A 13,009-nucleotide genomic window follows, 5' to 3' on the forward strand; every position below is an offset into this window, starting at 1 on the left:
TGGTGTAGGGAGCTGGGGGAGTAATAATCTGGTATCCTTCTGATGGCTATCATCAGGTTTAGGTGAGGAGGGTGTGAGGTGCACTCCTGAGACATTCCATGGGATGTCACTGTACGTCGCCCGTGGGCTCAGTGGGCACAGGAAGGAGAACAGGCCTCTCTGGGGGCCTGGTGGGGCTGGGTGGTGTGGGCAGCACCAGAGAACTGCAGGCTCCCAGGGCAGAGAGGAATTCAGAGGGAAAGCCCTTTGCCAAGGGAGCTCAGAGAACAAGGGGGTGGGGGGAGGGTGTTGAAATCGAGTCCTCCAGCTCTGTGGGAAGCAGTTTCTAAGCAGGTCCAAGAGGTGCCCAAGGGGCGCCCTAGAGAGAACAGGCCCTCCCAGCCGATAGGGTGACAACACCCCTCCCGATGGGAGGACTGCAGCCTTGTGAAATGAGTACGGGGTCCGGAGTCAGACAATCACAAACGGAATATTTAAGAGCTTTATGTCCTTGGACCTGTCACTCCTCCCTGAGCCTCGGTTTCCCCATCTGAGAGAGGGCTAGCGTATCATTCCTGGATTGCCAGACGAGACAATGAGGTCAAGTGTGTAGTGACTGGTCAGCAGCACGTGAGCAACAAATGAGTTGCTAATTTTTACCGTAGGATTATCTGCCTGTTCTACAGAAAAGGAAACTGAGACTCAGAGAGAAGAGCCGAAAGTCACAAACAACTAGTGAAGAGGCAGAGGCTGCACTTGAACTGTCACTGAGTACAAAGCCGAGGCTTCCCACGCGTGGAAACCCTGGAAATAGTCTCACAGCCGGGAGGAGAGAGGTGACCCCGTATAGGGAGACAAGGGAATCCTGCGGCTGGCTGTCCTGTCGCGGGGAGAGGGTGGGCAAGCAATGGGGAAGAACCGAGTGTGAGCGGGCAGACGAGTTCGCGCCCACACCCGGGCCCCAGGACCGCGGCCCGTTGTTTCCCCCCGCTCGGCTCCGAGGCGCGGCGCCTTTAAAGCCCGGCGGGGGGGCGTGCCCGGCGCGCGGGGGGGTCCCGCCCCTGGGCGTGTCCGCCGGGCGCCCCGCCCCGAGGCTTGTAGCCGCGGCCCCGGGAGGCGGTGCCCGCTCTGGCTCCCCGGCCGCTCCAGTGGCGGCGGTGGCGGCTCGGTGGGCTCGGCGCCTCCTCTCCCTCGGGCGGCTTCCCCGCGCGCTGCCCAGGGCGCTCGGCGGCGCCCGGATGCACGCGGGCGGCTCGGCGATGGCCCGCGCCCCGCGACGTGGCGGGTGGGCACGGGGGCGCCAGACGGCGCGGCCCGAGTGAGCCGAGGCCGCCCTCCTGCCCTCGGCCGGGGCCGCCCGGGATGGCCGTGCCGCCGTTCCGCGGGGCGCTGCTGCTGTGGCAGCTGCTGGCGGCGGGCGGCGCGGCGCTGGAGATCGGTCGCTTCGACCCGGAGCGCGGGCGCGGGCCGGCGCCGTGCCAGGCGGTGGAGATCCCCATGTGCCGCGGCATCGGCTACAACCTGACCCGCATGCCCAACCTGCTGGGCCACACGTCGCAGGGCGAGGCGGCTGCCGAGCTGGCCGAGTTCGCGCCGCTCGTGCAGTACGGCTGCCACAGCCACCTGCGCTTCTTCCTGTGCTCGCTCTACGCGCCCATGTGCACCGACCAGGTCTCGACGCCCATCCCAGCCTGCCGGCCCATGTGCGAGCAGGCGCGCCTGCGCTGCGCGCCCATCATGGAGCAGTTCAACTTCGGCTGGCCGGACTCGCTGGACTGCGCCAGGCTGCCCACGCGCAACGACCCGCACGCTCTCTGCATGGAGGCGCCGGAGAATGCCACGGCCGGCCCCGCCGAGCCCCACAAGGGCCTGGGCATGCTGCCCGTGGCGCCGCGGCCCGCGCGGCCCCCCGGCGATGCCGTCCCCGGCCCTGGCGGCAGCGGCACCTGCGAGAATCCCGAGAAGTTCCAGTACGTGGAGAAGAGTCGCTCGTGCGCGCCGCGCTGCGGGCCCGGCGTCGAGGTGTTCTGGTCGCAGCGCGACAAGGACTTCGCGCTCGTCTGGATGGCCGTGTGGTCGGCGCTGTGCTTCTTCTCCACGGCCTTCACCGTGCTCACCTTCCTGCTGGAGCCTCACCGCTTCCAGTACCCCGAGCGCCCCATCATCTTCCTCTCCATGTGCTACAACGTCTACTCGCTGGCCTTCCTCATCCGCGCCGTGGCTGGGGCGCAGAGCGTGGCCTGCGACCAGGAGGCAGGGGCGCTCTACGTGATCCAGGAGGGCCTGGAGAACACGGGCTGCACCCTCGTCTTCCTGCTGCTCTACTACTTTGGTATGGCCAGCTCACTGTGGTGGGTGGTGCTCACACTCACCTGGTTCCTGGCGGCCGGCAAGAAGTGGGGCCACGAGGCCATCGAGGCCCATGGCAGCTACTTCCACATGGCGGCCTGGGGCCTGCCGGCCCTCAAGACCATCGTTATCCTGACGTTGCGCAAAGTGGCGGGGGATGAACTGACCGGGCTCTGCTACGTGGCCAGCATGGATGCGGCTGCGCTCACGGGCTTCGTGCTGGTGCCTCTCTCCTGCTACCTGGTACTAGGCACCAGCTTCCTCCTGACCGGCTTCGTGGCCCTCTTCCACATCCGCAAGATCATGAAGACAGGCGGCACCAACACGGAGAAGCTGGAGAAGCTCATGGTCAAGATTGGGGTCTTCTCCATCCTTTACACGGTGCCTGCCACCTGCGTCATTGTTTGCTACGTCTATGAACGCCTCAACATGGACTTCTGGCACCTTCGGGCCACGGAGCAGCCGTGCACAGCACCCGCAGTACCTGGAGGCCGGAGGGACTGCTCGCTGCAAGGGGGCTCCGTGCCCACCGTGGCTGTCTTTATGCTCAAAATCTTCATGTCGCTAGTGGTGGGCATCACCAGTGGTGTCTGGGTATGGAGCTCCAAGACTTTCCAGACCTGGCAGAGTCTGTGCCACCGCAAGATGGCAGCTGGCCGGGCCCGGGCAAAGGCCTGCCGGGCCCCTGGGGGCTATGGCCGTGGCACCCACTGCCACTATAAGGCCCCCACTGTGGTCTTGCACATGACTAAGACGGACCCCTCTCTGGAGAACCCCACACACCTCTAGGGACACAGGCCTGCAGGGGCGGCTGTTGTCCCCTTCTAGCCCCCCTCCGGAGGAGACAGCTGACTAGCAGCTGCCCAGCTGTCAAGGTCAGGCAAGTGAGTGCGAGGGGGCAGAGGACCAGGGCGGGCAGACTCTCCTTCAACCTACTGTCAGGACCCAGTGAGGCTTACTCCCAAATCGCGTGGCGCAGGGAGTGGGCCTGGCTGAGTCCCTACAGGGTCCTGGGGGAGGATGTGGAGAGTCGGAGGGGCAGAAGGGGGCGTGGTCCAGCAGGGAGTTTATTTAATGATGTAATTTATTGTTGAGTTTCTCTGGAAGCTGTGACTGGAATAAACCCCCGTGTGGCAGTGCTGAGTCCTCTCTGGGCTGGAAAGGGGGAAGGTAGGAGGGTGAGGGCCCTGCAGGAGTCTCCCTTGTGAGCAGAGCTGGGGGTGGGTGCTCTGGCTCCCCACCAATCAGGAGGACATCCCCTGTGGAACAGCTGTATTTTGCAGGAGTCCCAGATTCTGGGTGTATGTGTTTCCCCTCTCACCTGTCTTCGCTCCTTTTGGCAACTTGCTTGCTTGTCTCTGAGTCCTGGGTTCCTGCTTCCCCAAGTGAGACTGGGCTGCCTGCCAGCATACTCAGGGAGTCCCCTGGGATGACACCCCCACTTCTAACCCTGGGGAGTCTAGCTTGTTTGGGAGCTGTGGCTAAGACTCTGCTTCTCTCATTAGTGTAGAAAATGAGGGCATCAGCCTGTCTCAGAGGTTCCCTCGGAGGCTCAGGACCAGCTCCCACTGTCTCCTGTTGACCCATCCTGTTGTCCCCTCCCTGGGGCCTGAGGGCTGAGGCTGGAGTCTGACTGTCCTCATTGCTTTCGAAGATTGCTGGTGTGTCCACCTCACTCCTTGGGGCCCTAGTCAGTGCCCACCCCACCCCCTCATCTCTCTCAGTGGAGAGATATGGGGCTTGACTGGCATTTGGGCGTCTTGGTAGCACAGACAACATGGTCACAGAGACAGGGAGCCCCTGAGTATAGTGGGAATGGGGTCCCAGCGCCTGAAGGGCTGTGGGAAGGTGTGAGGTGCTGAGCAGCAGTGAGAAATGGGACAGGTGCAGGAGAGGCTGCTGGCACATTTGTGTACCGGTGGTGGGAAAAGGTACTGTGTGTAAATGTATGCTGGAGGAGCCCAGGGCTGCTGGGACCTGCACTGTCTCTGTCCACTATCAGGTGTGTGCGGCCATCAGGCTGGGGTCAGACCCAAGAGCCCCACCTTAGCCTCTGCTTTGACCACTGTGATGACTCCAGCCAGGTGAGGGTCTTGGTTACTGTCCCTGGGTGCATAATACACAGAGCTAGCGTTCACTGGCACTGCCAGAAGGCCCCAGGGGCCCAGCCCTGCTGCCAGCCTTGCTTTGGAGCCAAGGGGAGGCCCAAGGTCGACTGCTCCACATCAGTAGTGGGGTTGAGCCCTCGAACCCAGGGCCTCTCGGCCGGAGCTCTGCCCTACACCAGCCACCCATCTCACAGGGACAAGAAAGAAACCAGACGAAAATCAAACAGGTGGTGTCAAATCCCCAGAAGACAGCTTCCTCACCTGAGGGAGGTTATGGGCTGTCCCTCACCACGAGGAACAGTTTGCACCCTTTGCTTGTGCATTTCTTGCACGTGGAATGTCTTCCACATCTAACCGCTTCCCCTCCAGAGAGCACAGAGTAAGTCCCCGTGTATTCTTTGACCAGCAAAGCCCAGTGACCCTCACACCTTGTAACGCTCCCTGTGAGGGTCCTAGACTGAGACAGAATGAGCATATTTCAAGGGGAATGGGGCCCAGTTGGGGGTGGGAGAGGCAGCGGCTGCATTGTGCTGGGCTCACAGGCCGGGTTTGCAGGGAGCGGAGCTGAAGCTGCTAAGGGCCTGCACCAGGGCAGGGGCAGCCGGAGCAAAAGGAGAGGATTCCAGAGACTGGGGAAGGGAAGGCAAGTGCTGCGTGTATGGGCGAAGGGGGAAGGGGAGGGGAGCATCAAGCGTGGCATCAGTTCACCCCTATTCCTTGCCAGTCGGTGGATGGGGGAGGGGTGGTGCTTGGCTATGTCCCGCTCAGCGGAAACAAGACTGGCTTCCAGAACAACTGGATAGGAGGGATGAGGGAGGAGGGGCAGTGTAGTTGGGATGCGCCAAAGGGGACTCTGCTTTGAGGCTGGGATGGTTCACATGGGCCAGGACTTGGGAGGGAGGGCGTGCAGGCCTTGCCAGCTAAGGCTTCTCAGCACTGGAAAACACTAAGGAAAAGTGCCAGACCCTGGAGGAAAAGGAAGGGAAGTTAGTAAAGACCTTGTACAGAAGTTCTCCATTTGATCCTCCTCTCCCCATTTTACAGACAGGGCAGTGCTTGGAGGGCTTGGCTGGCTCCAGATCAGAGCCAGGCAGTCTGCGGCCTCCGAGCCTTTGTGACTCCCACCACACCACAGGTTCCATCCTGGGGGGATGGCAGGTGTTATAACCTGGGTGGTTTTGTCCAAAGAAACCCCTCCCACAGCAGGACCTCCCCCCACCCCCAGAAAGGAAATCCCAGAGCCCAAGAAAAACGCCTCAGAAACCAACATCTGCTGGCCTGTGTAGTGTGACCCCAGGCCCTCCCCTCACTGGCCTGGTGGCCCAGCGTGTGGATCTTCAGAACAGTGGCTGTTTGCGCATGTCCATGCAGGCTTAGCCTGTCTGTGTGGTCTGAGCTTGTGCGAGGGAGGGCCAGGGTTAGGAACTTGGTAGCTCTGACCTATTTAGTTCCAGGGACACGATTCAGAGTTCACAGGAGTTAGCAGGGATGATCTTGACTGAGGTCAGACTGAGGAGAGGCCCCAAGGGTCAGTCCCTGCTCTCAGTCCCCCCCTGAAGGAAGCAGCTCCAGGCCCCGGGGGAGGTGGGGGCAGTCCAGCATGTACCAAGGCCTGAAGGCCCCGGGCAGGGGTAGCAATGGAAGCGGTAACCAAAGGGCAAGCTTTTCTCCCTACGTGCCTTGAGTTTCTCACTCAACATCCTAAGGAGACCCTGGCTCCCTGGCAAGTTGGAGACATGGTTTCCTAGTGGAAGAGGGCCTGCCCCTGAGTGGTTGTTTGGAATCCAGACACCACTTCACTGCCACCCAACAGTGCTCTCTCCCCAGAGACAGGGTTTGAGGAGAAGGAAGAATACATGGGAGGGGGAGCCCTCAGCTGATTCCCAGAAGTAATGATTCAGAACCCTGTCCTCAGGAAAAGGTTCTCTTATCCCCATTTGCAGTAGTCAACCCAAATTAGGTGGCTCCCCCTAGGTAACACCCCTGGTAGGGAGAAAGGGGCTGAGATGGTTGAAAAGGACCGGGATAGACCCTAGATGAGGTGACAAGGCCCCACAGGCACTATCCTTATAGCCTAAGAAACCCACGCTAGGAAAAGGGTTTCACAGATGCAGGCTGGGAGCCCGAGTCCAACAGTGATTGTGTAGAAAATGCTCAGAGGTACCACAGCTCCCGTTCTCCAGAACTTAAGGGCTGGTCAAATTCGACTTGACCTTGGGGCAATCCACTTCCTCCCCTGCAGGACTGAAAATCCCCAAGTGCTCAGCACCAGCTCGAAGCCCACCCTCACCAAGGCCACAAAGCGAGTCAGTGGCAGAACACACACCCAGGGCTTAGGTTTCTCCTCGCATTTCTTCCTGTTTACCTTCTGCTGTCCCCGATTCAGTTGGTCAGGAACTGGACATTTCACTTCTCCGTACATGGGGTCATGGAGGGGTGCTGCAAAATCTTTGAATTCCATAGACAGGTTGCCACCTAGCAGTGACCTATTCAAATCAACCACTCTGACTTTATAAAAAATAAATGAAGCCATAAATAAAATAAAATTGGCTATATGGTAGAATTGTTGAGGCTGAGTACACAGGAATTCATTATATTTTCACTCTCTTTTTGTGTATGTTTGAAGGTTTTCCTCAAAATGAAAGTGTTTTAAAACGTCAGGAGTTCCCCCAAAATCATGTGCTCGAGGACTACACAAATTCCCATAGTGAAGCCTTAAAAAATACTTCCCCCTAATTCCTACCAGTTTCAAATGAAATTTTTGGGGGAGTTTAGACAGAGACAAGTAGGAGGCTTAAAGGTCACGCTTCAATTACCCAGGGCATCAGAAATCTCTCCCGGAAGCAAAGAAATGCAGTAGATGGATCTGACCTGTGGTTGAAAGGACAAGTCAGAGGGTCCTCTCAATCCTGAAGAAGAACTGGCTCCAAGAGTCACCGGGAGACCCGTGCGGGGACTGCACTAGCCACTCCCACCCCCACGAGCACAAAGAAAGGTTCACCAAAATTGTTTTTTCTTTATAAACACAAGTACATAATGTTTATTTGAAATTCCAATTTATTACAAGTTTACCCTTTAATGGGGTCCTTCCTCCTTAAAGACCATTAAAAAAACAACAAACAATTCAGGTGTCACTGAAGTGGGAACACGGGTTTCGCACTGTTAACAAGAACAGACTGGCTCTAGGGTAAGAAACAGGAAGGTGTTGGTGGCTGGGATTACGAAGTTGTAATGTCAGTGCTAACTCCAAGCCTGTGGGAGAAGGGACGGTAAACCTATCCAGCAGCCACTGGAACAAATCCCCAAAGTCCCTGGGCGAGGAGGACAGGGGAGAGACAGGGACCACACCTTGAAGTTTAATATCACGAGGCTTTATTCTCAGGTCCTATGAGTTGCAATCCCCTTGGTGGACTTCTTTTCCCTTAATTCAAATAGATACAGAAGAGCTTAGGTGCTCAAATCTTCCAAATTAAAAGCTGATAGAAAAGAAAATTAAACCCTGTTTTGCATTTTTATCAAAATCTGCCATGAAAGGGAAAGAAGACTACAAAGTTTTGCCTAAATCTAACCACTAGCGCTAGACTCACTGTGGGAGGGGGCTGTCTGAGCCCCTCCCTACCCTCCTCCCATCCCCCACTGACACGGGCCACTCAAAGATTCAGGTTCTCAGGGAATTCCAAGTCTGCGGCCAGAACAGGCGCGGAAGGAGGCGGAAACAGCCACCACAGCAGGCAGAGGGACGCCCCCGTCGCCACCAGGCGCCACTGCTTGCCCTGCTGAGCCTCCAGCCCAACTTCTCTGAAGGAGAGAGGACAGGCTGAGGGAGGAGATGGGGTAAAGTAAAGCAAACACATTATCATATAAATTGTACTGTACATGTGCCAAAGCAAGATGACAGAAATATTTTACAAGATGTTCTTTATACAATATCACTGCTGAGACAAGCAACTTTTAATAACTAGAAAAGTCAATTTAAAAAAAATTAAACATTGAAATTCTTCCTGCTTTTCTTCTGCTCCCCTAAGAGCTTGTCTGGTATGTGGGTGGGCTGGGCTCCAACACCCCTCTGGCCAGATCCATCAAAGTAAAGGTTATAAGCATGATTATAAGCAGGACTCCAGTCTCTAAATGAAGTGCCTTAGGTTTTGTTTTTTGTTTTTGTTTTTTTTGAGAGGGTGAAGTGGGGAGAGAACTGTCACAAACGGGAGGGGTATTCAGGAATGACTCCAGGACATGTCCCTTTACTCTGCCAAGATCAACTCAAAAGACCAAAACTGTTTCATGATGCTGGTGAATACAGAATTCTGTATGGCACTCACTGATACCGTCACCTGAGAGGGACAGGGAGGAAGAGACAGAGTATGGGCTTAAAGAAACAAGACTGGGTATAAATATAGATTTTAAAAAACCAACACTACCGCCCCAATTGGCCTGATTACCCTTGATCCTTCTATGAAATACAGTAATCTCTCCTCTGGAGACCAGAGGGCTTGGCACTGTTTGGTGGCCAAACTGGGAGGGACCTTAGGAAAGAAGAAAGGAAAAGGAATCGGGTTCACAAGAAAAGCCGTACCCTTAGACTCTTCCTGGAAGTTCTTAGAAAGGGGGGTTAAGGCCATCTACTGCCCATAACATTTCTGGGCAGAGACCACCAACCCAACATTAGGCTCTCCAAAGAGCTCTGCTTGATGAAGGCCCTGTGGAGAGTTGTGGAAACACAGCCCAAGCTTGGAATGACAGGGATTTCTGGACTCCCTGTGATCTCCCTTCCATGTTCTTCTCCATCTTCCTCTCTGGCCACCCTCCCACCCTCCCTGCTCTCTCCCTTGATTCCCCCAACCTCAGCTCCCTTACCAGGGCCCTGCCTTTCTATTTCTTCTGCCTTCGTCCCCTGGACTGTCCAATGGGCTCTGGCTCACTGTCCCCTTCATCTTCAGCAAGCCGATCAGGAAACTTCTTGCGTTTCCTACGGACATATGGGTGGCCAGGAAGGTGTTTATGCAACAGAGCCACCAGACACTGTTCTGTCTTCACCATGCAGTTTAGCACATGGCTGCCTCGGCAGTTGTAAAGCTCGGCATTGGTAAACACTTGCTTCATGTCAGTAAGAAACTCCTGCACAGAGTGGTAGCTCCCACAGGAACATTTGTTCTGCATTGTCTGGAAGTCCATGGGGTGGGTGATCACGTCATAATAGTCCTCAGCCTCATCTCTAGTCACGGGCTCCCTGTGGAGAAGAACCAAATGAAGATATTAGCCCAGCCTTGAATGTAACCGACAGAAACCTTATCAAACCACCAGCCACAGAGTGCCACCTCTGCTGGGATAAGCCAACTGGCAGGCATAGAGAAGGTGTGGTCACCTTGTACTACGAGCTGTCTCTATCAGTTTGGCAAGCTAATTCCCCTGCCACTGAGACATGTCCTGAAAGGAAAGGATCAGGGTTGTTCCCTGGGGTTCAGCTTAGCGCTCCCTCTGCCAGCGGCTCATCTGAATGCTCTTAGAACCTAGAAGCCGTGCTTGAGGACACAAGGCTCACCTGAAGGGCCAGCTGAAGCGGTACTTCACTATCTTGTGGAGGATCTCTTCACACTTCTGCAACTCCAGGCTTTGCCTCCGGGAGCTCCGCTTGGTCTGAAGCACCTGATGCCAAAGAAAGAAGTCATGTTATTATAGGTCCAAGAAAAAAGAAGAGAAAACAGAATAGAAAATGTGTATATCTACTTAAGAAAAAAAGAAAAGAAAAGACGAGTTCAACCATTTTCTTGGAGCAGACAGTCAAAATCATCTGACATTCAAGTCAGGGAGTGCTCTCAGCCAGGGGCAAGCATCTTCCCATCAGCCCACTTGCCTCCTCCCTCGTGGATGGTGATCAAAGAAGCAGACAGCAGGCAGCAGTTGCCATATTACAGCAGTCCTGCTAGAGGTCAGCTAGAGAGGGCCACTGTCAACAGGACACTAGCCCTCTGAGAGCAGATGGACCTGGGATTATGGGAACACAGTGGATGAGGATAAACAAGCAACTGCAGAAAGCCAGAGGGGTTATAGGGACCACGCACAGCCAATTTTGTGGGGGCGGAGTGTCTGAGGGAAGAAAAGCAAGAGGTACAATGTCCTTTCTGGGCTCTCCCGCTGCAGGTATGTGGGAACTAACTGGCTCGGGAGAAAGGGGGTGGGGCCTCCCCTGCAGGTAGCCATGACAGCCGTGACACACAGCAGAAGGACAGCCACAGAGTTGAAGGAGTCAGGGCTGGGCAAGCAGGAGGACCTCTCCAGGCCCTCTGAGCTCTGTAATGGCTTGCTTTATGTTCCCAACCCACCCCTAACCCCAATTTGACCTGTCAAAACAAGCAAGTTTTCAAGAGCCTCTTTTTGTTCTTTAAAGCTCAAGTGAAATCTAAAGCAAAACCACTACAATTACATTGGTTGAGGAGCAGAGGGGAGGGTAACGTCCCTCCCATAACAACTGTCGGCAAAAGACCCAAGAGTAAGCAAGGCTCCAAATTGCTGACATTCCCACAACAGAGACCCAGCCCCTCTGAGCCACTGGAGACACATGGATACTATTTTAAAATCCTTCCCAAGTCGAGGGCTGCCTGTTAACTAGAGGAGACGTGTGCAGGCTCTAGCAGGGGAATGCCGGCCATAGCTGTTCCTGGAGGACCTGCTGCCTCCATCTGCTAGAGGCCCACCCATCTGCTTAATCAGCCTCCAAAGTTAGGGAGGAGCGAGCGGGGGGCGCCTCCCACCTGTCGCCTGATGAATTCCCAATGCTGGAGTAGGGAATAAGGAACAGAAACGTCACAGAGGACAATAAAGAATTCTTACCAGCTCATCAACCTCAGTGTCATCCACAGGTGGTGCCTTCGGCCGAGACCTCCTGGCAGGATGCGGCTTCTTACCTGGTCGTCGGCCTGGCCTTGCTACAGGGGGGATGACACCTTGCTTGCCCCGGACAGTCTTTCGAGGTCTCACTGAAATAAAAAATATGGATTCAGAGCAAACAACTGAGGATGAAGGGAGCATGTCTATGGAATGGGGGGATAGTCTGGACAAGCAAAGCAACTGCTTCCTTTGGTTATAAGGTGCTCTTGCCATTTATCTCTTGCCTTACCTAACGGCACACTTTAAAGGTAGCAGGAGTAGATGAGGAATAGATACCTCTCATCAACTGCCAAAGACCTTTTAAGAGCCTCTTCAGAAGGCCAGTCCTTTAGTACATCTATCCTCTGTCCCCACCCTGTTCAGTTACTCCCAGGAATGAGGCCCTTGAAGGAGTCAGTTGTAAATGGACTCCCTCAGGAGGAGAGGCCATTTGCTAATAAGTCTGCCTGGAATTGCAGCCCAAGTTCAGCCTCAGAGAGTGTATATGAGATGGAACTGTAGAAGAGATCCTGTTTCATAATTCCCAGAGTTATCCTACACTCACCATCACAATCTTTTCAGAGTAAAACTGATACTTATGTGAAGTATTCCTCATTGAATCCAATTTAGGGCTAGCCCCAAGTCCTGTTTTCTTACATTTCTGAAAACCACAGACAGTGGGCCAGGCCACTGCCCAGGATCCCTACACAAAGGCACCCAAGACCTACTGTGTCTCAGGTTTACAACAGGTGCTCAATGTCAGACAAATCAGCATTCTTCCATATGCCCTCAGGGAGCAAAGTTCCAGGAAGGATTAGCTCAAAACTTCTCCACTAAAATTTTCCCTAGAAAGTGGGGAGGTGCTGTTTGAACAGAGACATGGGTATACAAAGGCAATGATACAATCAATGAGCAACATTTTATATTCTACTTTTGGACCATGATAACCCTTCGTTGGCTATTTTAGGGTCTCTAAGCTCAAGACCAGGTTAGGAAGAGAAAGTAAGAATCTGATGCCATGGATGAAACTCGGAATACTAGGGACAGCCACCAACCTACGGCCTTGAGTTGCACTAGAGAACATCTTCTTTGGTGGCCTAAAAGGCAGGGCAGACAAAGGGTTCTGAAGCACCAAATACTTCCTAGATCCTTTTGGCAGACAAGTCCCTAGAAACCTGGAGAGGGACCAATTCCTTGGAAAGAGCAATAACTCAAAAGTGGAAAGCAACTACCTTGAAAATAAAATCAATACACTGCTATATTCAGAATCTTTTCCCAGACAACCATGCATCTAAATCATGACTCTCCAGCTGGCAGACAACGGTCTCTGTAACGCAGGGTTAATGGACTTACTTGTCTGTATACCCTGGGTATCTGGGAAATCATGCCCACTGAACAAACAAAAGGAGGCCTACGGGAATAAGAGAAATTAAGGTGTCCCAAATTAAAACCCTGCAGGACTGGGGAGATGGGAGCAGGTGTGCAGGCCCAAAGCCCTCAGGTTTTGGCAGCACCACTGCAGTAAGAGACCGGTCATGCCACACATCCTCTCTCTCCTTATATCAAGTACAATTGGTCAGAGTGCTATGACCTTGGGAACTACACCATCTCTTCAAAAACTCATCAAAACCTTCCTCTGTGGTCTCTTTTACTAACCTACAAAGAAGGGTGTATTTTGCCAAGAGGGAGGCTGTTAAAAGGCTAGACTG

General features: G+C 54.5%; 2 protein-coding genes across 2 annotated transcripts in view; one reads left to right on the forward strand and one right to left on the reverse strand.

The window, feature by feature from the left end:
* The first annotated feature begins 1,094 nt into the window (after positions 1-1,094).
* On the forward strand, positions 1,095-3,464 carry FZD9 (frizzled class receptor 9). The gene has a single exon (XM_070567739.1). It carries the CDS (start codon positions 1,342-1,344, stop codon positions 3,115-3,117), a length of 1,776 nt encoding a protein of 591 aa, XP_070423840.1. The 5' UTR covers positions 1,095-1,341; the 3' UTR covers positions 3,118-3,464.
* A 3,978-nt stretch (positions 3,465-7,442) lies between these two features.
* BAZ1B (bromodomain adjacent to zinc finger domain 1B) overlaps positions 7,443-13,009 on the reverse strand; it is a 73,717-nt gene continuing 68,150 nt past the window's right edge. Inside the window, exons 17-19 of the mRNA XM_070567738.1 lie at positions 11,265-11,410; positions 9,976-10,079; positions 7,443-9,663 (exon numbers count right to left, since the gene is read on the reverse strand). Of these exons, the coding sequence (XP_070423839.1) occupies positions 9,306-9,663; positions 9,976-10,079; positions 11,265-11,410 (608 nt within the window). The 3' untranslated portion in view covers positions 7,443-9,305. The remainder of the gene's footprint in view (positions 9,664-9,975; positions 10,080-11,264; positions 11,411-13,009) is intronic.

This window comes from Equus przewalskii, chromosome 12 (assembly GCF_037783145.1).
Source record: "Equus przewalskii isolate Varuska chromosome 12, EquPr2, whole genome shotgun sequence".
NCBI lineage: Eukaryota > Metazoa > Chordata > Mammalia > Perissodactyla > Equidae > Equus > Equus przewalskii.